The 25,452-nt window shown below is 44.7% G+C and overlaps 1 protein-coding gene across 10 annotated transcripts in view; it reads left to right on the top strand.

Moving 5' to 3' along the window:
- Positions 1–25,452, top strand: part of LOC106613940 (dedicator of cytokinesis protein 1) — a 729,054-nt gene that overhangs the window by 401,008 nt on the left and 302,594 nt on the right. For all 10 annotated transcript variants that reach the window (XM_045701156.1, XM_045701154.1, XM_045701151.1 and 7 more), the window contains one exon: positions 3,631–3,725. In XM_045701156.1, coding sequence (XP_045557112.1) covers positions 3,631–3,725 — 95 coding nt within the window. The remainder of the gene's footprint in view (positions 1–3,630; positions 3,726–25,452) is intronic.

Here is a 25,452-nt window from a genome sequence, read left to right as displayed (position 1 = left end):
TTTATCTATTTTTTAGTTAACCTCTCTTGGGTATGTGGGACGTGACCGTCCCACCTGCAGGACACACTCCCAACAGCCAGTGATATAGCAGGGTGGCAAATTCTAAACAACCAAAATCTTATAATTCAAATTTCTCAAACATACGACTATTTTACACCATGTTAGGACACCACCTACACAAGAAAAGCCACACAGCCATTTTCCTAGCAAGGAGAGGCGTCACAAAAAACAGAAATACAGCTAAAATTAAGCATTAACCTTTGACGATCTTCATCAGATGACACTCATAGGACTTCATGTTACACAATACATGTATGTTTTGTTCGATAAAGTTCATATTTATATCCAAAAACCGCATTTTACATTGGCGCGTGATGTTCAGAAAATGTATTCCCACCAAAACCCCCGGTGAATGTGCACATTAATTTACAGAAATGCTCATCATAAACGTTGACAAAATATATAACAATTATTTGAAGAATTATAGATACACTACTTCTTAATGCAACCGCTGTGTCAGATTTCAAAAAAACTTTACGGAGAAAGCACATTGTTCAATATTCTGAGTACAGAGCTCAGCCATCAATGCAAGCTATACAGCTACCCGCCAAGTCATGGCATCAACAAAACTCTAAATTAGTGTTATAAATCTTTCCTTACCTTTGCTGATCCTCGGTGGAATGCACTCGCAGTTCTCCCACTTCCACAAGAATTGTTCATTTGTTCGATTAAGTCCATCATTTATGTCCAAATACCTCCGTTTTGTTGGCGCGTCCAGAACACTATTCCAAAGGCATGATGCGGGAGCGCAAATCAATAGACGAAAAGCTCAAAAGTTCCATTACCGTTTGTAGAAACATGTCAAACGATGATTACAATCAATCCTTAGGGTGTTTTTAAACATAAATAATCGATAATATTCCAACCGGACAATAGCGTATTCATTACAGAAGAAAATGCTAGCCATGCATGAATGTGTATGAAGTAACTACATGACCACAGACAGTCCACTGCTTGAACCGGCTGTTATTCCCTCAGAATTCACCATAGAAGCCTCAAACAACTTTCTAAAGACTGTTGACATCTAGTGGAAGCCTTAGGAAGTGTAAAGTAGACCCCACAGACACTGTAGTTTCAATAGGCAATGGTTTGAAAGACTACAAGTCTCAGATTTCCCACTTCCTGGTTGGATTTTTCTCAGGTTTTTGCCTGCCATATGAGTTCTGTTATACTCACAGACATCATTCAAACAGTTTTAGAAACTTCAGAGTGTTTTCTATCCAAATCGACTAATAATATGCATATTCTAGTTTCTGGGCCCGAGTAGAAGGCAGTTTAATTTGGGTACGTTTTTCATCCGGCCGTGAAAATACTGCCCCCTACCCAAGAGAGGTTTTAAATGTTTTTAATTATCTTCTTAAAGTATTGTTGGTTAAGGGCTTGTAAGTAAGCATTTCACTGTAAGGTCTACACCTGTATTCGGAGCATGTGAAAAATACAATGAGATTGAGGGGAAAAAAACTATTTAATACATTTTAGAATAAGGCTGTAACGTAACAACATTTGGAAAAAGGCAAGGGATCTGAATACTTTCCCGAAGGCACTATATATATACACTGCTCAAAAAAATAATAAAGGGAACACTTAAACAACACAATGTAACTCCAAGTCAGTCACACTTCTGTGAAATCAAACTGTCCAATTAGGAAGCAACACTGATTGACAATAAATGTCACATGCTGTTGTGCAAATGGAATAGACAACAGGTGGAAATTATATGCAATTAGCAAGACACCCCCAATAAAGGAATGGTTCTGCAGGCGGTGACCACAGACCACTTCTCAGTTCCTATGCTTCCTGGCTGATGTTTTGGTAACTTTTGAATGCTGGCGGTGCTTTCACTCTAGTGGTAGCATGAGACGGAGTCTACAACCCACACAAGTGGCTCAGGTAGTGCAGCTCATCCAGGATGGCACATCAATGCAAGCTGTGGCAAGAAGGTTTGCAGTGTCTGTCAGCGTAGTGTCCAGAGCATGGATGCGCTACCAGGAGACAGGCCAGTACATCAGGAGACGTGGAGGAGGCCGTAGGAGGGCAACAACCCAGCAGCAGGACCGCTACCTCCGCATTTGTGCAAGGAGGAGCAGGAGGAGCACTGCCAGAGCCCTGCAAAATGACCTCCAGCAGGCCACAAATGTGCATGTGTCTGCTCAAACGGTCAGAAACAGACTCCATGAGGGTGGTATGAGGGCTCGACGTCCACAGGTGGGGGTTGTGCTTACAGCCCAACACCGTGCAGGACGTTTGGCATTTGCCAGAGAATACCAAGATTGGCAAATTCACTGGCACCCTGTGCTCTTTACAGATGAAAGCAGGTTCACACTGAGCACGTCACAGACAGGACAGAGTCTGGAGACGCCGTGGAGAACGTTCTGCTGCCTGCAACATCCTCCAGCATGACCGGTTTGGCGGTGGGTCAGTCATGGTGTGGGGTGGCATTTCTTTGGGGGGCCGCACAGCCCTCCATGTGCTCGCCAGAGGTAGCCTGACTGCCATTAGGTACCGAGATGAGATCCTCAGACCCCTTGTGAGACCATATGCTGGTGCGGTTGGCCCTGGGTTCCTCCTAATGCAAGACAATGCTAGACCTCATGTGTCTGGAGTGTGTCAGCAGTTCCTGCAAGAGGAAGGCATTGATGCTATGGACTGGCCCGCCCGTTCCCGAGACCTGAATCCAATTGAGCACATCTGGGACATCATGTCTCGCTCCATCCACCAACGCCACGTTGCACCACAGACTGTCCAGCAGTTGGCGATGCTTTAGTCCAGGTCTGGGAGGAGATCCCTCAGGAGACCATCCGCCACCTCATCAGGAGCATGCCCAGGCGTTGTAGGGAGGTCATACAGGCACGTGGAGGCCACACACACTACTGAGCCTCATTTTGACTTGTTTTAAGGACATTACATCAATGTTGGATCAGCCTGTAGTGTGGTTTTCCACTTTCATTTTGAGTGTGACTCCAAATCCAGACCTCCATGGGTTGATAAATTGGATTTCCATTGATTATTTTTGTGTGATTTTGTTGTCAGCACATTCAACTATGTAAAGAAAAAACTATTTAATAAGATTATTTCATTCATTCAGATCTAGGATGTGTTATTTTAGTGTTCCCTTTATTTTTTTTGAGCAGTATATTTCTGCACTATGAGGTTGGAATGCTACTGTGAAAATAATGATAATGCCCTTTTAGTGGAAGAGCTGTTTGAAAAGATCAACTGAAATATCAGCCTGTTTTGGTGGGAAGGAGTTTTGGCCTGCCTGGTGACATAGTTAATAGACCAATAAGAAAGAGTTCCAAACCTCTCTGCCAATGACAGCTAGTTTTCAGTTTTCCTCTCCCTACTCAGACCTCTCGGTCTATAAGCACCGTAACCTGACAGAACCAATCTGATGCCCTGCTTCTCTTTTCCTCTGGGTTTATAACCTTAACCATCATCACGGTTCATTCCAGATTGTTCTTCTGATCTTTTCCTGGGCCTGAGAATCGCAGGCTTCATCGCTAATTTCTCTCTCTCTCTCTCTCTCTCTCTCTCTCTCTCTCTCTCTCTCTCTCTCTCTCTCTCTCGTAGGATTTCCTGATGGAAACATTTATCATGTTCAAGGACCTCATTGGGAAGAATGTCTACCCTGGTGACTGGGTCATCATGAACATGATGCAGAATAAGTGAGTACTGTATTGGGACTGGGTGGCTGTACACACACACACACACATCTCGCCGTGCCGTTGTTGCCTAGGAACGGCAGTCTGAATCAGGAGTGAGGAAGGGAAGTATTTTTATTTCTGTCACGAAACCACACGGGCCTCGGTGTCCACACGGACCTCGGGAGTCCACACGGGCCTCAGGAGTCCACACGGGCCTCAGGAGTCCACACGGGCCTCGGTGTCCACACGGGCCTCGGTGTCCACACGGGCCTCGGGAGTCCACACGGGCCTCGGGAGTCCACACGGGCCTCGGGAGTCCACACGGGCCTCGGGAGTCCACACGGGCCTCGGGAGTCCACACGGGCCTCGGGTGTCCACACGGGCCTCGGTGTCCACACGGGCCTCGGTGTCCACACGGGCCTCGGGAGTCCACACGGGCCTCGGTGTCCACACTGCAAACAGAAGAGGGAGGGACGGATGAGTAAAACAATAGCATGAATGATAGAGAGTCTGGGTTTGTTTGGGGGTTTATAACAGTTGGATAATCTCCTCAGTGACAGAATCTGGGTTTGTTTGGGGGTTTCTAACAGTTGGATAATCTCCTCAGTGACAGAGTCTGGGTTTATTTGGGGGTTTATAACAGTTGGATTATCTCCTCAGTGACAGAGTCTGGGTTTATTTGGGTGTTTATAACAGTTGGATAATCTCCTCAGTGACAGAGTCTGGGTTTATTTGGGCGTTTATAACAGTTGGATAATCTCCTCAGTGACAGAGTCTGGGTTTGTTTGGGCGTTTATAACAGTTGGATAATCTCCTCAGTGACAGAGTCTGGGTTTGTTTGGGCGTTTATAACAGTTGGATAATCTCCTCAGTGACAGAGTCTGGGTTTGTTTGGGCGTTTATAACAGTTGGATAATCTCCTCAGTGACAGAGTCTGGGTTTGTTTGGGGGTTTCTAACAGTTGGATAATCTCCTCAGTGACGGTCCTCCTCTGATCGTCCTCATCTCTTTACTTTGTTGCTGCTTGTAACTATTGTATTTTATTTAGGTGCTTCACTCCCCTTCACCAACTATCGCCCACGTGTGTCTGGTAAAGAAAATAAATACTGGAATTAAGTCTGGTTTTGAAGTGAAGTTCTGAGTCTCAGTGGAGGTTTTGTTTGAGACGAGAGTCTGTTTTGATGTAGTTGTCAGATCGAAGAGAAAGAAGTATGAAACAGTTTTAGGACTTTAACATGTTCATCTGTGGAATTAGCAATTGTTTTACAAAAAATGCTCACGTATATCCAATTAAAAACAGACACGATAACAATAAACTCCCACTTTGCCTATGTGCCAGTATGTACAGTATGTTCACTGTCTGTCTATAGATCATAACATACCACTAGACTACAGTCTGTCTATAGATCATAACATACCACTAGACTACAGTCTGTCTATAGATCCATAACATACCACTAGACTACAGTCTGTCTATAGATCATAACATACCACTAGACTACAGTCTGTCTATAGATCATAACATACCACTAGACTACAGTCTGTCTATAGATCATATCATACCACTAGACTACAGTCTGTCTATAGATCCATAACATACCACTAGACTACAGTCTGTCTATAGATCATATCATACCACTAGACTGCAGTCTGTCTATAGATCCATAACATACCACTAGACTACAGTCTGTCTATAGATCATAACATACCACTAGACTACAGTCTGTCTATAGATCATAACATACCACTAGACTACAGTCTGTCTATAGATCATAACATACCACTAGACTACAGTCTGTCTATAGATCATAACATACCACTAGACTACAGTCTGTCTATAGATCCATAACATACCACTAGACTACAGTCTGTCTATAGATCATATCATACCACTAGACTACAGTCTGTCTATAGATCCATAACATACAACTTGACTACACTGGGAGGGATATGCTATTTATTGCTATTGGCCAATAGAAACACTTTGAATAACAGATAGTCCTCACTGCTATTAGCCAATAGAAACACATTGAATAACAGATAGTCCTTACTGCTATTAGCCAATAGAAACACATTGAATAACAGATTACTGCTATTGGCCAATAGAAACACATTGAATAACAGATAGTCCTTACTGCTATTGGCCAATAGAAACACATTGAATAACAGATCGTCCTTACTGCTATTAGCCAATAGAAACACATTGAATAACAGATAGTCCTTACTGCTATTAGCCAATAGAAACACATTGAATAACAGATTACTGCTATTAGCCAATAGAAACACATTGAATAACAGATAGTCCTTACTGCTATTAGCCAATAGAAACACATGGAATAACAGATAGTCCTTACTGCTATTAGCCAATAGAAACACATTGAATAACAGATTACTGCTATTAGCCAATAGAAACACATGGAATAATAGATAGTCCTTACTGCTATTAGCCAATAGAAACACATTGAATAACAGATAGTCCTTACTGCTATTAGCCAATAGAAACACATTGAATTACAGATAGTCATTACTGCTATTAGCCAATAGAAACACATGGAATAATAGATAGTCCTTACTGCTATTAGCCAATAGAAACACATGTAATAACAGATAGTCCTTACTGCTATTGGCCAATAGAAACACATTGAATAACAGATAGTCCTTACTGCTATTACCCAATAGAAACACATGGAATAACAGATAGACCTTACTGCTATTAGCCAATAGAAACACATGTAATAACAGATAGTCCTTACTGCTATTAGCCAATAGAAACACATGGAATAACAGATAGACCTTACTGCTATTAGCCAATAGAAACACATGGAATAACAGATAGACCTTACTGCTATTAGCCAATAGAAACACATGGAATAACAGATAGTCATTACTGCTATTAGCCAATAGAAACACATTGAATAACAGATAGTCCTTACTGCTATTAGCCAATAGAAACACATTGAATAACAGATTACTGCTATTAGCCAATAGAAACACATTGAATAACAGATAGTCCTTACTGCTATTAGCCAATAGAAACACATTGAATAACAGATTACTGCTATTAGCCAATAGAAACACATTGAATAACAGATAGTCCTTACTGCTATTAGCCAATAGAAACACATTGAATAACAGATTACTGCTATTGGCCAATAGAAACACATTGAATAACAGATAGTCCTTACTGCTATTGGCCAATAGAAACACATTGAATAACAGATAGTCCTTACTGCTATTAGCCAATAGAAACACATTGAATAACAGATAGTCCTTACTGCTATTAGCCAATAGAAACACATGGAATAATAGATAGTCCTTACTGCTATTAGCCAATAGAAACACATTGAATTACAGATAGTCCTTACTGCTATTGGCCAATAGAAACACATTGAATAACAGATAGTCCTTACTGCTATTAGCCAATAGAAACACATGGAATAACAGATAGACCTTACTGCTATTAGCCAATAGAAACACATTGAATAACAGATTACTGCTATTAGCCAATATAAATACATGGAATAACAGATAGTCCTTACTGCTATTAGCCAATAGAAACACATGGAATAACAGATAGTCCTTACTGCTATTAGCCAATAGAAACACATTGAATAACAGATAGTCCTTACTGCTATTAGCCAATAGAAACACATTGAATAACAGATAGTCCCTCCCAAACATCTAAAGGAAGTTTGTTCTGAAGTGCCTGTCCTGTATCTGAGATATATATATACGAATGATCAGGCAGCATATATATTTCTATTTAACCTCTTATTTTCTACACTAAACAGTCTCCATATGTACTTCCATTCGTTTTATTCCAACTGTTTACCGGGGGTATCTTCAGATGAGTCTTGTGAGGCCCTCAGCTTCCTAGAGCCAAACAACTGACATGTATGTGTTTTTTAGAGGCTCTTTTGGACAGAGGGGTCGTATTAGTGTGTTGCCTAACACAGTTAGGACGCTACAGACTGAAGTTAGCAGATCGGCTTGTGGGGGTCGTATTAGTGTGTTGCCTAACACAGTTAGGACACTACAGACTGAAGTTAGCAGATCGGCTTGTGGGGGTCGTATTAGTGTGTTGCCTAACACTGTTAGGACGCTACAGACTGAAGTTAGCAGATCGGCTTGTGGGGGTCGTATTAGTGTGTTGCCTAACACAGTTAGGACGCTACAGACTGAAGTTAGCAGATCGGCTTGTGGGGGTCGTATTAGTGTGTTGCCTAACACTGTTAGGACGCTACAGACTGAAGTTAGCAGATCGGCTTGTGGGGGTCGTATTAGTGTGTTGCCTAACACTGTTAGGACGCTACAGACTGAAGTTAGCAGATCGGCTTGTGGGGGTCGTATAGTGTGTTGCCTAACACTGTTAGGACGCTACAGACTGAAGTTAGCAGATCGGCTTGTGGGGGTCGTATTAGTGTGTTGCCTAACACTGTTAGGACGCTACAGACTGAAGTTAGCAGATCGGCTTGTGGGGGTCGTATTAGTGTGTTGCCTAACACTGTTAGGACGCTACAGACTGAAGTTAGCAGATCGGCTTGTGGGGGTCGTATTAGTGTGTTGCCTAACACTGTTAGGACGCTACAGACTGAAGTTAGCAGATCGGCTTGTGGGGGTCGTATTAGTGTGTTGCCTAACACTGTTAGGACGCTACAGACTGAAGTTAGCAGATCGGCTTGAGGGGGTCGTAGAGCAAAACGGGAAACAACATCGTGTTCGTGAGACTCCCATCTTTCCATGGGGGGTCGTAATAGTTTGTTGGCCAGACCGTTTGGACGCTACAGAGGATTTTGTGAGAAGACCTGATTTTTCAGGAGGTCTTATGGTCTGACAAACGGTGTTCTAGCGCTGTCAGCTTTCACACATTTTTCTGTGGATTATTTTATTATGCTGATTAGATTTCCACGGGGGCGCAGACTCTAAGGGGTTAACATTATAAATCATGTCAGTCTGGATTTAACACTAGGAAGCCTGACAGTCTGGCTGACCTTTTGTTTCAACCTGATATAATGTTTATATCTGGAAATGTATTAAACCTTGTGAGCCTGTTACACAGACCCTAGAAACACATTGTGGCTCTTCTCAGTCTCTGTCCTTACCATGTGGTCCTTCTATCCGGATAGGAACGGTCAGTGTGGTTCTTCTCAGTCTCTGTCCTTACCATGTGGTCCTTCTATCCGGATAGGAACGGTCAGTGTGGTTCTTCTCAGTCTCTGTCCTTACCATGTGGTCCTTCTATCCGGATAGGAACGGTCAGTGTGGTTCTTCTCAGTCTCTGTCCTTACCATGTGGTCCTTCTATCCAGATAGGAACGGTCAGTGGGGCTCTTCTCAGTCTCTGTCCTTACCATGTGGTCCTTCTATCCGGATAGGAACGGTCAGTGTGGTTCTTCTCAGTCTCTGTCCTTACCATGTGGTCCTTCTATCCGGATAGGAACGGTCAGTGGGGCTCTTCTCAGTCTCTGTCCTTACCATGTGGTCCTTCTATCCGGATAGGAACGGTCAGTGTGGTTCTTCTCAGTCTCTGTCCTTACCATGTGGTCCTTCTATCCGGATAGGAACGGTCAGTGGGGCTCTTCTCAGTCTCTGTCCTTACCATGTGGTCCTTCTATCCGGATAGGAACGGTCAGTGGGGCTCTTCTCAGTCTCTGTCCTTACCATGTGGTCCTTCTATCCGGATAGGAACGGTCAGTGTGGTTCTTCTCAGTCTCTGTCCTTACCATGTGGTCCTTCTATCCAGATAGGAACGGTCAGTGTGGCTCTTCTCAGTCGTTACTACCCAATGTGTCAGACTAACTTCAGCTCGTTGTGAAGTGTAAGATGTGGTTGACTTTGGGTTGTTTGGCCCGTTGGAGAAGTATCCTCAAGGCCCGTGTCATTACAGTCAATCATTGTGTATCTGCCTTGTCAGTGCAGTAGCACCAGTCCTGCACATCACAACACCATTTCTCTCTGTTCCACTCCTGGTCTCTCCTTTTGCTTTGTGACAGAGACGTATTGTATTTTGTTCTGTATTTCAGGTGGTCAGCAGTTTGCAGGTTGTTATAGTGTTGTTTCATTCTGTTAAACTTCTCGTCTGACTCATTGTGTTTGTATCTTTAGCTACTTCTGAATAATGCACCTGTCGTTTGGCTGACAAATTAACAAACATTTTCAGTTTGTTTCTGTTGTCCCACCAGGGTGTGAGTGTTTTTCAGTCATCCCACTGGGTTCTCTTTGATTGTGTGTGTGTGTGTGTGTGTGTGTGTGTGTGTGTGTGTGTGTGTGTGTGTGTGTGTGTGTGTGTGTGTGTGTGTGTGTGTTTTTGTCGTCCCACCACAGTGTGTTTTGATGGGCTGTTTACCCTCCCCTCATTCTGTATCCAAGGTGCCACAACCATACATTCGCTGTCCTTATGAGACAGAGGTACTGTTCTGTTTAATCCAGCCAGTTCTGTTCCATTCATTCTCTGTCCTTATGAGACAGAGGTACTGTTCTGTTTAATCCAGCCAGTTCTGTTCCATTCATTCTCTGTCCTTATGAGACAGAGGTACTGTTCTGTTTAATCCAGCCAGTTCTGTTCCATTCATTCTCTGTCCTTACGAGACAGAGGTACTGTTCTGTTTAATCCAGCCAGTTCTGTTTCCATGTACCTTCCATTAATAATAGTATGTTTTATTTGAAATAGAACCCTATTCCCTATATAGTGCACTACTTTAGACCAGGGCCTTATGGATGCAGATTCAAAAGTAAAGGATAATATGACACTGCCCTATTGGCCCTATTGTTCCTGCAGTATATAGGGAATAGGGTGCCATAGGGCCCTGGTCTAAAGTAGTGTGCTATATAGGGAATAGGGTGCCATAGGGCCCTGGTCTAAAGTAGTGCACTATATAGGGAATAGGGTGCCATAGGGTCCTGGTCTAAAGTAGTGTGCTATATAGGGAATAGGGTGCCATAGGGTCCTGGTCTAAAGTAGTGTGCTATATAGGGAATAGGGTGCCATAGGGTCCTGGTCTAAAGTAGTGTGCTATATAGGGAATAGGGTGCCATAGGGTCCTGGTTTAAAGTAGTGCACTTTTTTTTTTTCACCTTTATTTAACCAGGTAGGCCAGTTGAGAACAAGTTCTCATTTACAATTGCGACCTGGCCAAGATAAAGCAAAGCAGTTCGACACATACAACAACACAGAGTTACACATGGAGTAAAACAAACATACAGTCAATAATACAGTAGAAAAATAAGTCTATATACAATGTGAGCAAATGAGGTGAGATAAGGGAGGTAAAGGCAAAAAAAGTCCATGGTGGCGAAGTAAATACAATATAGCAATTAAAATACTGGAATGGTAGATTTGGGGTGCAAAGGAGCAAAATAAATAAATAAATACAGTAGGGGAAGAGGTAGTTGTTTGGGCTAAATTATAGATGGGCTATGTACAGGTGCAGTGATCTGTGAGCTGCTCTGACAGCTGGTGCTTAAAGCTAGTGAGAGAGATATGAGTCTCCAGCTTCAGAGATTATAGGGAATATACCTTGTAGATGCTGCCTAAAAGCAGGTTCATGTGGGGACCACATGCCCTGCCCTGCTCTCCTCTCCTCTCCTCTCCTCTCCTCTCCTCTCCTCTCCTCTCCTCTCCTCTCCTCTCCTCTCCTCTCCTCTCCTCTCCTCTCCTCTGCCCTGCCCTGCCCTGCCCTTCTCTCCTCTGCTCTGCTCTGCCAGCTCAGTGTTGCTGCGACATGCAGTCTTTAATCAGGGCTGTGTGAGAGAACTGAAGGCGTGATTGAGTTCATACCAGCCTCTCTCTTGAGTCAGACTTCAAGGTGACCTGGTTCTGGGGTGAAAGAATGACAGTAGCCAGTGGGAAAACTCCATGCCCCAGTCTCAGAAGGATGACAGTAGCCAGTGGGAAAACTCCATGCCCCAGTCTCAGAAGAATGACAGTAGCCAGTGGGAAAACTCCATGCCCCAGTCTCAGAAGGATGACAGTAGGCAGTGGGAAAACTCCATGTCCCAGACTCAGAAGGATGACAGTATCCAGTGGGAAAACTCTATGCCCCAGTCTCAGAAGGATGACAGTGGCCAGTGGGAAAATCCATGCCCCAGTCTCAGAAGGATGACAGTAGCCAGTGTGAAAACTCCATGCCCCAGTCTCAGAAGGATGACAGTAGCCAGAGGGAAAACCCCATGTCCCAGTCTCAGAAGGATGACAGTAGCCAGAGGGAAAACCCCATGTCCCAGTCTCAGAAGGATGACAGTAGCCAGAGGGAAAACCCCATGTCCCAGTCTCAGAAGGATGACAGTAGCCAGAGGGAAAACCCCATGTCCCAGTCTCAGAAGGATGACAGTAGCCAGAGGGAAAACCCCATGTCCCAGTCTCAGACCAGCTCTCTGATTCTAAAGTTGGAGTCTTTTTTCAAGTGTCTGGTCTGTGGTCAACGAACCTTTTGCTTGTAAAAACCTATTTATTTCTGTCATAACGGTGTGTAAAAACATGTTCTGTACCGAGCTAAAAGCTCTGACCAGAAAGCTGAAAGGTTTGTTGATGGAAGAGTGATGTCCTAAAAGTGGTCCCTCCACACAAAAACAAAAAGGTCCTTCACAATGAGCAGGAAACCAAGTGATTTCCACAGCGTTATTAATATCACGTTGATCAGCAGTGATCAAAGGCTCCTTTTAAAAGCCTGTTTTGCATATAAGTATTGTCCACTTCCTTCCTGTCCACCAGCAGTGTGTCGGGTAGTGTCCCAAATAGCACCCTATTTCATATATAGTGCACTACTTTAGGACAGGGCCCTATGGCACCCTATTCCATATGTAGTGCACTACTTTAGGACATGACCCTATATAGGGAATATGATGCCATTTAAGACGCAGACTTGGTCGCGTGTGTTTGTACCACTACCACCCACGGCCCAGGGCTGAGCAGAGTACCACACACCACCCACGGGCCCAGCGCAGGGCTGAGCAGAGTACCACACAACACCCACGGCCCAGGGCTGAGCAGAGTACCACACACCACCCACGGGCCAAGCGCAGGTCTGAGCAGAGTACCACACAACACCCACGGCCCAGGGCTGAGCATAGTACCACCCACGGGCCCAGTGCAGGGCTGAACAGAGTACCACACACCACCCACAGGCCCAGTGCAGGGCTGAGCAGAGTACCACACGCCACCCACGGGCCCAGTGCTGAGCAGAGTACCAGACACCACCCACGGGCCCAGTGCAGGGCTGAGCAGAGTACCACACGCCACCCACGAGCCCAGCGCTGAGCAGAGTACCAGACACCACCCACGGGCCCAGTGCAGGGCTGAGCAGAGTACCACACACTACCCATGGGCCCAGCGCAGGGCTGAGCAGAGTACCACACACTACCCATGGGCCCAGCGCAGGGCTGAGCAGAGTACCACACACCACCCACGGGACAGCACAGGGCTGAGCAGAGTACCACTCACTACCCACGGGCCCAGCGCAGGGCTGAACAGAGTACCACTCACTACCCACGGGCCCAGCGCAGGGCTGAACAGAGTACCACTCACTACCCACGGGCCCAGCGCAGGGCTGAACAGAGTACCACTCACTACCCACGGGCCCAGCGCAGGGCTGAGTAGAGAGCTCTCTAGTCTTTCATGTCATGTGTCTGTTTGTAGACTCTGTGGACACTCACGCCAACCAAAAAGACCCAGATACAGCTGTCCAGGCCTTTGTGATGCCACTACTAATGAGATGTGCATTCATCCGTCTGCTGCCTGCCGCATTCAACAGCCCTCCCTGGCTTTCCTCCTGGCCTGACTAGGAGAATATATGTCTGTCTGTCTGTCTCCTTCCTCCTGGCCTGGCTAGGAGAACATATGTCTGTCTCCTTCCTCCTGGCCTGGCTAGGAGAACATATGTCTGTCTATCTCCTTCCTCCTGGCCTGGCTAGGAGAACATATGTCTGTCTATCTCCTTCCTCCTGGCCTGGCTAGGAGAACATATGTCTGTCTCCTTCCTCCTGGCCTGGCTAGGAGAACATATGTTTGTCTGTCTCCTTCCTCCTGGCCTGGCTAGGAGAACATATGTCTGTCTATCTCCTTCCTCCTGGCCTGGCAAGGAGAACATATGTCTGTCTGTCTGTCTCCTTCCTCCTGGCCTGGCTAGGAGAACATATGTCTGTCTCCTTCCTCCTGGCCTGGCTAGGAGAACATATGTCTGTCTGTCTCCTTCCTCCTGGCCTGGCTAGGAGAACATATGTCTGTCTGTCTCCTTCCTCCTGGCCTGGCTAGGAGAACATGTCTGTCTGTCTCCTTCCTCCTGGCCTAGCTAGGAGAACATATGTCTGTCTGTCTCCTTCCTCCTGGCCTGGCTAGGAGAACATATTGTCTGTCTGTCTGTCTCCTTCCTCCTGGCCTGGCTAGGGGAACATATGTCTGTCTCCTTCCTGCTGGCCTGGCTAGGAGAACATATGTTTGTCTGTCTCCTTCCTGCTGGCCTGGCTAGGAGAACATTTGTCTGTCTGTCTCCTTCCTCCTGGCCTGGCTAGGAGAACATATGTTTGTCTGTCTCCTTCCTCCTGGCCTGGCTAGGAGAACATATGTCTGTCTGTCTTCTTCCTCCTGGCCTGGCTAGGAGAACATATGTCTGTCTGCTGTCTCCTTCCTCCTGGCCTGGCTAGCTCGTAGATAGTGGAAGACCAGCCAAAGAGAGAGGTCTGCAGTAATAGATGTTATGGTGTGTTTAATAGGGGTATGATAGATGTTATGGTGTGTTTAATAGGGGTATAATAGATGTTATGGTGTGTTTAATAGGGGTATAATAGATGTTATGGTGTGTTTAATAGGGGTATAATAGATGTTATGGTGTGTTTAATAGGGGTATAATAGATGTTATGGTGTGTTTAATAGGGGTATAATAGATGTTATGTGTGTTTAATAGGGGTATAATAGATGTTATGGTGTGTTTAATAGGGGTATAATAGATGTTATGGTGTGTTTAATAGGGGTATAATAGATGTTATGGTGTGTTTAATAGGGGTATAATAGATGTTATGGTGTGTTTAATAGGGGTATAATAGATGTTATGGTGTGTTTAATAGGGGTATAATAGATGTTGTCGTGTCTTTGGGGTACCATTAAACTGAAGACATGTTTATCAATTAACTCCCTGTAATTATTATCACGCGATTAAACTCATTAATCGTCTAATTGTAATTAACTAGGAGATCGGGGCACCAAGGAAAATATTCAGATTACAAAGTTATAATTTTCCTAATATAACTTTCCTATATTATAACATTATATATTATATTCTATTATAGTATAGGCCGATTATCTTCTGGTTTAAATGGTGTATTTTACCTCGCGTCCAGTCTCATTCCAAACGTTGTAAATTGTTGTATCTGCACGAACCCAGTCTTTACTAAGAGTCATCCATACATCAATTGTCTTAAAATCATTTATTTACTAAACTAAGTAATTCACAGAAAGTATACAAACAGTAATTATCATCACAAAGAATTGGTAGAGTAATGTGCCCTAGTGGTCTAAACAGGCATGGCTGGTGTCTTGTTGAACAATGGGTCATAAAGGGCAGCTGAGAAGACCCTATAGTTCATTAATATTAACAATTGACATGCTAACCCTTTGCACATGAACGCTCACTCATTTGGGAACAATTGCAATCAATATATATTTACGCTCAGTGTGTCGTCAGGATCCTTGTTGGAGCGTCGTTCTGTTGGAGAGTTTTGTCCGCGTTCTCTTTCTCTCTCTCTCTCTCTCTCTCTCTCTCTCTCTCTCTCTCTCTCTCTCTCTCTCTCTCGGTTAGAATGGATCTTTCAAAGCGACATTCATTAATGTCGTCATAGAATGGATGTTTCGTCGGTCTTCGCGTTCAATGATATAATTTCTAGCTGCAGACTATTAATTAATATCAAAGACTTGTTCTTATTCTGTCGATATCAATAGTCTAAAAGTTAACCACGTGGTATAGTTCACTTTCAGTATAGGAATTGGATGGTCAAACCTATTGGCCAACTCGCAATGGAGTGGAGGCCTGGTCTATAGAAAGTAAATCAGGGTGGGGTTTTATAGTGAACATAGAACAGCTTGTCACATGACACCTGGTCCTGTCTGTGTCCCTGGGGGCGTGCCGATGACTGAGTAAAGCTTGGTACAGAAATACAATTCTATCACATTAACATCAGTACATAGCATCTCAATGTATTACAAAATAGCTTTATCCTTATTAATACATTCTATACAACCATTTGGATGCAAGTCCCATCGCTGAGGCTATTAAATAAACAGTTTTATGGTAATATGGCTATATTGTCTCTTCTGAGTATCACAGAATTGTACCAAGCGGACCAGTTCGTAGCTGGATTCTTCACCAATCTTCCATACCTTCTCCAGAACATGCATGTCATTCGGTTCCCCAATTCTGTGAGTTGGAAGAATTTCCTGTGTCTCTCTATGGGCCATGTGGCCAGAGATTCTTCTCTGGAATTTTACCACCCCTTCACACAGGGACTGGGTGGGGGGAGGTAGGTTGGGGGATGGTGCAAGGGGGCGGGGGTCAACTGTCCTCCCTGTACTCAAAGAGGCCAACGTCATGACATACCCCCCCTGGTGGTTTGGATCTTGTTTATCCTGCAAGTTACAAATCAACATAAAATCATGACCACGTGATGTCCCGTTGGTAGATCATCGTTGCAGTCCCCTCTGGTGGTTGAACTTCTATAGGCTCTCTGGAAGCGGAGCAGTCCACCACAAGGATGGGCAGTTGATGTCCGGTTGGTGATCGCCGTTGCGGTCTCCTCTAGTGGTGTACCTTGGTAGGTTCCCTGGAAGCTGCAAAGTACCCCAGGAAGGGCCAGGGGATGTCCTGGTTGGTGATCGCCGTTGCGGTCCCCCCCTCTGGTGGTTTACCTTGGTAGGCTCTCTGACAGCGGGCATGCCACCACAAGGATAGGCCGTGGGTGTCCGGATTTGGGGTCGCCGTTCCGGACCCGTCGTCCAGACTGGAAGATCTGGGCAGTAACTTAGGCAGATGTTAACAACGCACACACACTCATGAAATATATATAATTGCATTCATTCCCCAATTAGCGGCATTGTGGCACTAAGTGATGGTTGTATGGGGACTTTGTTTATGGCTCTGTCACTTCCTAAGTGTCAAAGGAACTGAACCGAAAAGGAATGAAAGCATAAACAAACAAAAAATATATACAAAATATAGTTCTCACACAAAAAAAATCATCTAATTGGACTGTATTCTATATACGTCCAATGTTCTGGCAAAATGATTATCATGGCATTGTCTCTAATGCCATATCTAGGGTTTTTCCTACTTGGTGTGTTGCTTAGGCGCTATCCTAAGTTGATAACTATATGATAAGTCTACAGCTGTAATGCTCTAGTTTTGGGCAGTCTACAGGGATGACCTATGGACTTCTGGGAAGAAAACTGGTGAGTGCTGTAGAGTCAAAGGCCTAGAAGTAAATGTTCAACTTTACTAAGGCTGGTATATTGCTTGGGCCCTTAAGTGGTCCTAGCATAAATCCTAATTGGATGTTCCGTTGTGCATGTGCGCTTATGCTTACACAAGCGCGCATGTCAAGGGAAGAAAACCAAGTATCCGGGCAGATTACAACTTGTTCAGAATGAGTCTGACGTAGTCAGGTAATTTTCAGGTCAATGCCTGGAGGTCAGTCGGAATTGGTGTCAAGGGAGTCTGTAGTGGTTTTACTACCAGTCACTGTCTTCCACACAGGAAGCATCAGGGAACCTGTGAGCTCATTGCCTTTTTCCAAGATGGCGTAGCAGTTCAGACGTCCTCTACCCTCCTCTTGTCGTGTCCCGTGTATATATATATTTACATATATTTTTTTTTCTTCACTTATCTTTATATATATATATATATATATATTTTTTAATTCTAAATACTCAACCTCAAAGCACTCTCCTGCAACCCGCCTCACCAATTTAAAAAAGAAAGTATTATTTACCTCATCTGAATTCCACAACAGAAGCTAGCAAGTGTTTAGCCATTTTCACTGGCTAACGTTGAAGTTCAGCTAGCCACGGTTAGCTGTCCTCAGCTATCCATTAGCTCGAAAAGCTATCGCCAGTTTTTGTACAGCGCGACTCAGACCAGAGCATACCGGACCTATTCTCTCTCCTTTCCCCGATTTCTACCGCAGGCTCTGGACATTTACACCTGGATCGTGCAGCTAACTAGCTGCTACCTGAGTGACTATTGGCAACGTCGGTCACGGAATTAACACACATTATTACGGAGCTAGCCAGCTACCCAGCTGAAGAGTTCCGTCAGCCACTCCTGGGCTATTCATGAGCTAGCCAGCTGAAGTGTCTCCTGGGCTACAACTCACCTATCCTGACCCGTTTTACTGCCAATGCGGAGCCCCATCGGGTCTTCACGACTGGACCACCGACGTTATCTGCCCGAGGGAGTTATCCAACTGGCCCCTCCGTCGCGACGTAACCTGATCGCCCATCTGCGGCCCGCTAATCGTTAGCTGTCTTTTCGGCTGCGATCTGAATAGGTCTATCGGACACTTTTCTTGGGCCACTATAACTAACTATTTTGCCAACTTGGACTGGTCCCCCCTTCCACACGGAACCCCACTAACCCACAGACGGAAACGCACGAGGTGGCTAAAAACAGACCTCCCTCCCATCTTCCACCAGCTTGCTACCTATGGCCCGGCTAGCTGTCTGAATCTCACTGGACCCTTTGATCACTCGGCTAAGCATGCCTCTCCTTAATGTCAATATGCCTTCTCCATTGCTGTTCTGGTTAGTGTTTATTGGCTTATTTCACTGGAGAGCCTCTAGCCCTGCTCATTATACCTTATCCAACCTCTCAGTTCCTCCACCCACACATGCTATGACATCTTCTGGTTTCAATGATGTTTCTAGAGACAATATCTCTCTCATAATCACTAAATGCCTAGGTTTACCTCCTCTGTACTCACATCCCACCATACCTCTGTCTGTACATTATACCTTGAAGCTATTTTATCGCCCCCAGAAACCTGCTCCTTTTTCTCTCTATTCTGGACGTCACAGACGACCAATTCTTATAGCTTTTAGCCGTACCCTCATACTTATTCTTCTCTGCTCCTCTGGGGATGTAGAGGTGAATCCAGGCCCTGCAGTGCCTGGCTCCACTCCTACTCCCCAGGCGCTCTCTTTTGATGACATCTGTAACCGTAATAACCTTGGTTTCATGCATGTTAACATTAGAAGCCTCCTCCCTAAGTTTGTTTGATTCACTGCTTTAGCACACTCTGCCAACCCGGATGTCCTAGCTGTGTCTGAATCTTGGCTTAGGAAGTCCACCAAAAACTCTGAAATCTTCATCCTTAACTACAAAGTTTTCAGACAAGATAGAACGACCAAAGGGGGCGGTGTTGCAATCTACTGCAGAGATAGCCTGCAGAGTTCTGTCCTGCTATCCAGGTCTGTACCCAAACAATTTGAACTTCTACTTTTAAAAATCCACCTCTCCAAAAACAAGTCTCTCACCGTTGCCGCCTGCTATAGACTCCCCTCGGGCCCCTAGTTGTGCTCTGGACACCATATGTGAACTGATTGCCCCCCATCTATCTTCAGAGCTCGTGCTACTAGGTGACCTAAACTGGGACATGCTTAACACCCCAGCCATCCTACAATCCAAGCTTGATGCCCTCAATCTCACACAAATTATTAATGAACCCACCAGGTACAACCCCAAAGCTGCAAACACTGGCACCCTCATAGATATCATCCTAACCAACGTGCCCTCTAAATACACCTCTGCTGTTTTCAACCAAGATCTCAGCGATCACTGCCTCATTGCCTGCACCCGTAATGGGTCAGCGGTCAAACGACCTCCACTCATCACTGTCAAACGCTCCCTGAAACATTTCAACGAGCAAGCCTTTCTATTCGACCTGGCCCTGGTATCCTGGAAGGATATTGACCTCATCCCGTCAGTAGAGGATGCCTGGTTATTTTAAAAAAAAGCCTTCCTCTCCATCTTAAATAAGCATGCCCCTTTCAAGAAATGTAGAACCAGGAACAGATATAGCCCTTGGTTCTCCCCAGACCTGACTGCCCTTAACCAACACAAAAATATCCTGTGGCGTTCTGCATTAGCATCGAACTGCCCCCGCGATATGCAACTTTTTAGGGAAGTTAGAAACCAATACACACAGGCAGTTAGAAACGCCAAGGCTAGCTTTTTCAAACAGAAATTCGCTTCGTGCAACTCCAACTCTAAAAAGTTCTGGGACATTGTAAAGTCCATGGAGAATAAGAACACCTCCTCCCAACTGCCCACTGCACTGAGGATAGGAAACTCTGTCACCACCGATAAGCCCACTATAATTGAGAAGTTCAATAAGCATTTTTCTACGGCTGGCCATGCTTTCCACCTAACTACCCCTACTGCATTCAACAGCACTGCACCCCCCACAGCTACTCGCCCAAGCCTCCCCCATTTCTCCTTCTCCCAAATCCATTCAGCTGATGTTCTGAAAGAGCTGCAAAATCTGGACCCATACAAATCAGCTGGGCTTGACAATCTGGACCCTTTCTTTCTAAAATTATCTGCCGAAATTATTGCAACCCCTATTACTAGCCTGTTCAACCTCTCTTTCGTGTCGTCTGAGATTCCCATAGATTGGAAAGCAGCTGCTGTCATCCCCCTCTTCAAAGGAGGTGACACTCTTGACCCAAATTGCTACAGACCTATATCCATCCTACCCTGCCTTTCTAAGGTCTTCGAAAGCCAAGTCAACAAACAGATTACCGACCATTTCGAATCCCACCGCACCCTCTCCGCTATGCAATCTGGTTTCAGAGCTGGTCATGGGTGCACCTCAGCCACGCTCAAGGTCCTAAACGACATCGTAACCGCCATCGATAAGAAACAATACTGTGCTGCCGTATTCATTGACCTGGCCAAAGCTTTTGACTCTGTTAATCACCACATCCTCATCGGCAGACTCAGTAGCCTTGGTTTCTCAAACGATTGCGTCGCCTGGTTCACCAACTACTTCTCTGACAGAGTTCAGTGTGTCAAATCGGAGGGCCTACTCTCTGGACCTCTGGCAGTCTCTATGGGGGTACCACAGGGTTCAATTCTTGGGCCAACTCTTTTCTCTGTATACATAAATGATGTCGCTCTTGCTGCTGGTGAATCTCTGATCCACCTCTACGCAGACGACACCATTCTGTACACTTCTGGCCCTTCTTTGGACACTGTGTTAACCTGTTAGGGCTAGGGGGCAGTATTTGCACGGCTGGATAAAAAAAATGTACCCGATTTAATCTGGTTACTAATCCTACCCAGTAACTAGATCTGACCGAACAAGAGCCATGGAACGATGATGGCCCATTAGACACCTGGCGCGCGAGTTCATGTTGGGTACCCTCGTTCCAATACGTTATAAAAGAGTATGCATTCGTCCACCTTGAATATTATTCATGTTCTGGTTAAAAAAGGCCCTAATGATTTATGCTATACAACGTTTGACATGTTTGAACGAACGTAAATATATTTTTTCCCCTCGTTCATGACGAGAAGTCCGGCTGGCTTAGATCATGTGCTAACAAGACGGAGATTTTTGGACATAAATGATGAGCTTTTTTGAACAAAACTACATTCGTTATGGACCTGTGATACCTGGAAGTGACATCTGATGAAGAGAATCAAAGGTAATGGATTATTTACATAGTATTTTCGATTTTAGATCTCCCCAACATGACGTCTAGTCTGTATCGCAACGCGTATTTTTCTGGGCGCAGTGCTCAGATTATTGCAAAGTGTGATTTCCCAGTAAGGTTATTTTTAAATCTGGCAAGTTGATTGCGTTCAAGAGATGTAAATCTATAATTCTTTAAATGACAATATAATATTTTACCAATGTTTTCTAATTTTTATTATTTAATTTGTGGTGTTGACTTGACTGCCGGTTATTGGAGGGAAACGATTTCCTCAACATCAATGCCATAGTAAAACGCTGTTTTTGGATATAAATATGAACTTGATAGAACTAAAAATGCATGCATTGTCTAACATAATGTCCTAGGAGTGTCATCTGATGGAGATTGTAAAAGGTTAGTGCATCATTTTAGCTGGTTTTATGGTTTTGGTGACCCTGTCTTTGAATTGACAAAACATTACACACAACTCTTGTAAATGTACTGTCCTAACATACTCTAAATTTATGCTTTCGCCGTAAAACCTTTTTGAAATCGTAAAACGTGGTTAGATTAAGGAGATGTTTATCTTTCAAAGGGTGTAAAATAGTTGTATGTTTGAAAAATTTGAATTTTGACATTTATTTGGATTCAAATTTGCCGCTCTTGAAATGCACCTGCTGTTGATGGAGTGCACCACGGGTGGGACGCTAGCGTCCCACCTAGCCCATAGAGGTTAACAACCCTCCAGACGAGCTTCAATGCCATTCAACTCTCCTTCCGTGGTCTCCAACTGCTCCTAAACACAAGTAAAACTAAATGCATGCTCTTCAACCGATCGCTGCCTGCACCTGCCCGCCTGTCCAGCATCACTTCTCTGGACGGTTCTAACTTAGAATTTGTGGACAACTACAAATACCTAGGTGTCTGGTTAGACTGTAAACTCTCCTTCCAGACTCACATCAATCATCTCCAATCCAAAGTGAAATCTCGAATTGGCTTCCTATTTCGCAACAAAGCATCCTTCACTCATGCTGCCAAACATACCCTCGTAAAACTGACCATCCTACCAATCCTCGACTTCGGCGATGTCATTTACAAAATAGCTTCCAATACCCTACTCAACAAGCTGGATGCAGTCTATCACAGTGCCATCCGTTTTGTCACCAAAGCCCCATATACTACCCACCACTGCCACCTGTACGCTCTCGTTGGCTGGCCTTCGCTTCATAATCGTCGCCAAACACATTGGCTCCAGGTCATCTACAAGACCCTGCTAGGTAAAGTCCCCCCTTATCTCCGCTCACTGGTCACCATAGCAGCACCCACCTGTAGCACGCGCTCCAGCAGGTATATCTCTCTGGTCACCCCTAAAGCCAACTATTCCTTTGGTCGTCTCTCCTTCCAGTTCTCTGCTGCCAATGACTGGAACGAACTACAAAAATCTCTGAAACTGGAAATACTTATCTCCTTCACTAGCTTTAAGCACCAGCTATCAGAGCAGCTCACAGATCACTGCACCTGTACATAGCCCATCTATAATTTAGCCCAAACTACTACCTCTTCCCCTACTGTATTTATTTATTTTATTTATTTTGCTCCTTTGCACCATATTATTTATATTTTATCTCTGAACTTTCTTCAAACTACAAATCTACCATTCCAGTGTTTTTCTTGCTATACTTTATTTACTTTGCCACCATGGCATTTTTTGCCTTTACCTCCCTTATCTCACATCATTTGCTCACATTGTATATAGTCTTATTTTTAATTTTTTTTCTACTGCATCATTGATTGTATGTTGTTTTACTCCATGTGTAACTCTGTGTTTTTGTATGTTGTCGAACTGCTTTGCTTTATCTTGGCCAGGTCGCAATTGTAAATGAGAACTTGTTCTCAACTTGCCTACCTGGTTAAATAAAGGTGAAATAAATAAAATAAATAAAAATTGTAGTGGCGATAGGTATGAAGTCTATTTCATAGCTATGTTATCCACGGAGGAGCTAACCTCACGACAGAAGTACTCTTTAAGTATTGCACCAGTCATACGTGGTGTGATCATGGTTCAAGACTTCTAATAATTTTCCTCCTGAATGGAGGGTTCTATTTATTAGTGACGTGTGTTAATCATTGGAAGAGTGCACTGGAGATTCCCCTCCACGTATGGCACTCTGAGTGACTCCTATGTCGCTGTTGTCACAGGTAATTTGATTGGTTAAGTCTCTAACATTCTTACTGATTGTAGCTAGACTGACTGTTGCTAGTATTGGTACTGGTACTCAAGGGGACCAGTTATCCTACCGATTTATTCTGAAATATTATCTACCGGAACACATGATTGGAGCATATTACTAGTTGTATTGTAGTTGAACCTACCCATGGCAAAGAATGGTTATTGATGCCATTTGTTTGAGGTGGACAAGTCCACTGGACTTCCTTTACGACCAGTGTGGTACTCCTCAGTACTATCTTAGATGTGTTCTAAGATAATCCCCGTCTAGGGGCCTGTCTGCTCCTCACTGTTCTCATAGGGGAGTTTACAACTAGATTTGATTTATGCTCTGGCGGCCTCGTACGGTGTTGTCCGTAGTCTTGACCCCCCCACCGGCCTCGATGAGGCTCATCATGGGTCTGGGCTACTATTCCCCCCCTTTGTGCCTTGGGACCCCCCCACCAGCGGGTGGTGTTGGTGTCCGATGCGCAAACGAAAAGATCGGACCCTATGTACGAGTTGTCAGCGGCCGCGTTGTTATGAGAATGGCTGTAACCTTTCAACCAAATCTCCTGGTGTTTGTGCTTCAAAACGCTCAGTGGCTGTCGAGGCATGTCAGTCACCACCGCGTCCGCGTGTGGCAACCTCTTCATTACTTGCGAACTGAGACGAGGATATCGGTCTGTGATATCGCAAAGTGTTTCACCAGTGGGAGTCATCGGGTCAGTTGCTGGACTGACGCCATTAGTGTCATTGTAAGGGGTGACAGTCCCCAACAAAGCGGAAGGTGTATAATCGGAAACAGAGTATACTCTGCGCATCAATGTTTTTCTTGCTGAGACGGCCGCAGTGCTTGCGGAAGTATCCAAAGGGCAAGAGAAGTTCATCTCAACTATCGTATTGCACGACTGCAAGGAGGAGGGAAGTTGCTTATTCACAGAGACAGCTGGCTCGAAATCATGAAAAGAATGGTCAATCAGGTTGGCTGATGGAATGTGTCGAGATATCGTACTATCTCCGTGGATCGGATTCTGTACTGAGAGGTTTCTAAACGTCTTTTTCCCAAGGGGTGCTTTCGACAGATACCCCTCGTGAATTACTGCGTTGCAGCTAGCGTTAGGGGAAGACAGTGTGGTCAGTGGAGAAGGCACTGTGGCTTGTGACCATACCTGGTTGGTTTTCCAATCCATCAATGGGAGTAACCGATCCATCAAGTCTGCTCCAAGTAGCAGGGTTACAGTTTCGAGGCTGGTAACATACACAGGGTGAACGAGCGATACGTCCTGGAAGTGTAGTTTCAGCATGACTCTCAATGTGAGAGGAGAGGTAGTCTGAGTGACCCCTCGAAGTTTAGTTTCGCATCGTTCCACTTTTAACCAACGTTTAGTTGGCTTCAAAGCCCTTTTGAGATCATCAAACAATGTTTGAGAGATGAGTGATATTGTCGCACCCGAATCCATTAGCGCATGACAAGTTAAGCAGTCCTCCAGGACTGTTTCCAGGTATGGCCGTTTAGATTCGTGGTTAGTGGACATATTCCCCACAAAGTGGAGTGGTCGTTCGCAACGACGTGATGTGCCATTTCTGTTCAAGGTGGAAGCAGATTGACTTTTCCGATTTTGAGTGGGCTTGGCTTTAACGAAGCGTTTGACCTTTTTCTTCGCAACTTTTGTATCAGAGTCTATAGACAAAGCCCGGGGGCTTGTTTCTTGATCAAGCGGGCCCTGGATAGGGTCTTGAATGAGAGCGGGAGAAATTTGAACTTTAACGTCCTTGCTATGGGTGTTAATTTCTGCGGACCTGGTGTCCGGTAATTCCCCGTCTAGTCCTTGTGACTTATCTTTTACCCTTTTCTCAAATTGT

This window comes from Salmo salar, chromosome ssa18 (assembly GCF_905237065.1).
Source record: "Salmo salar chromosome ssa18, Ssal_v3.1, whole genome shotgun sequence".
Taxonomy (NCBI): Eukaryota; Metazoa; Chordata; class Actinopteri; order Salmoniformes; family Salmonidae; genus Salmo; species Salmo salar.
Note: the sequence above shows the minus strand (reverse complement) of the source record. Positions and strands in the feature narration are given on the sequence as shown.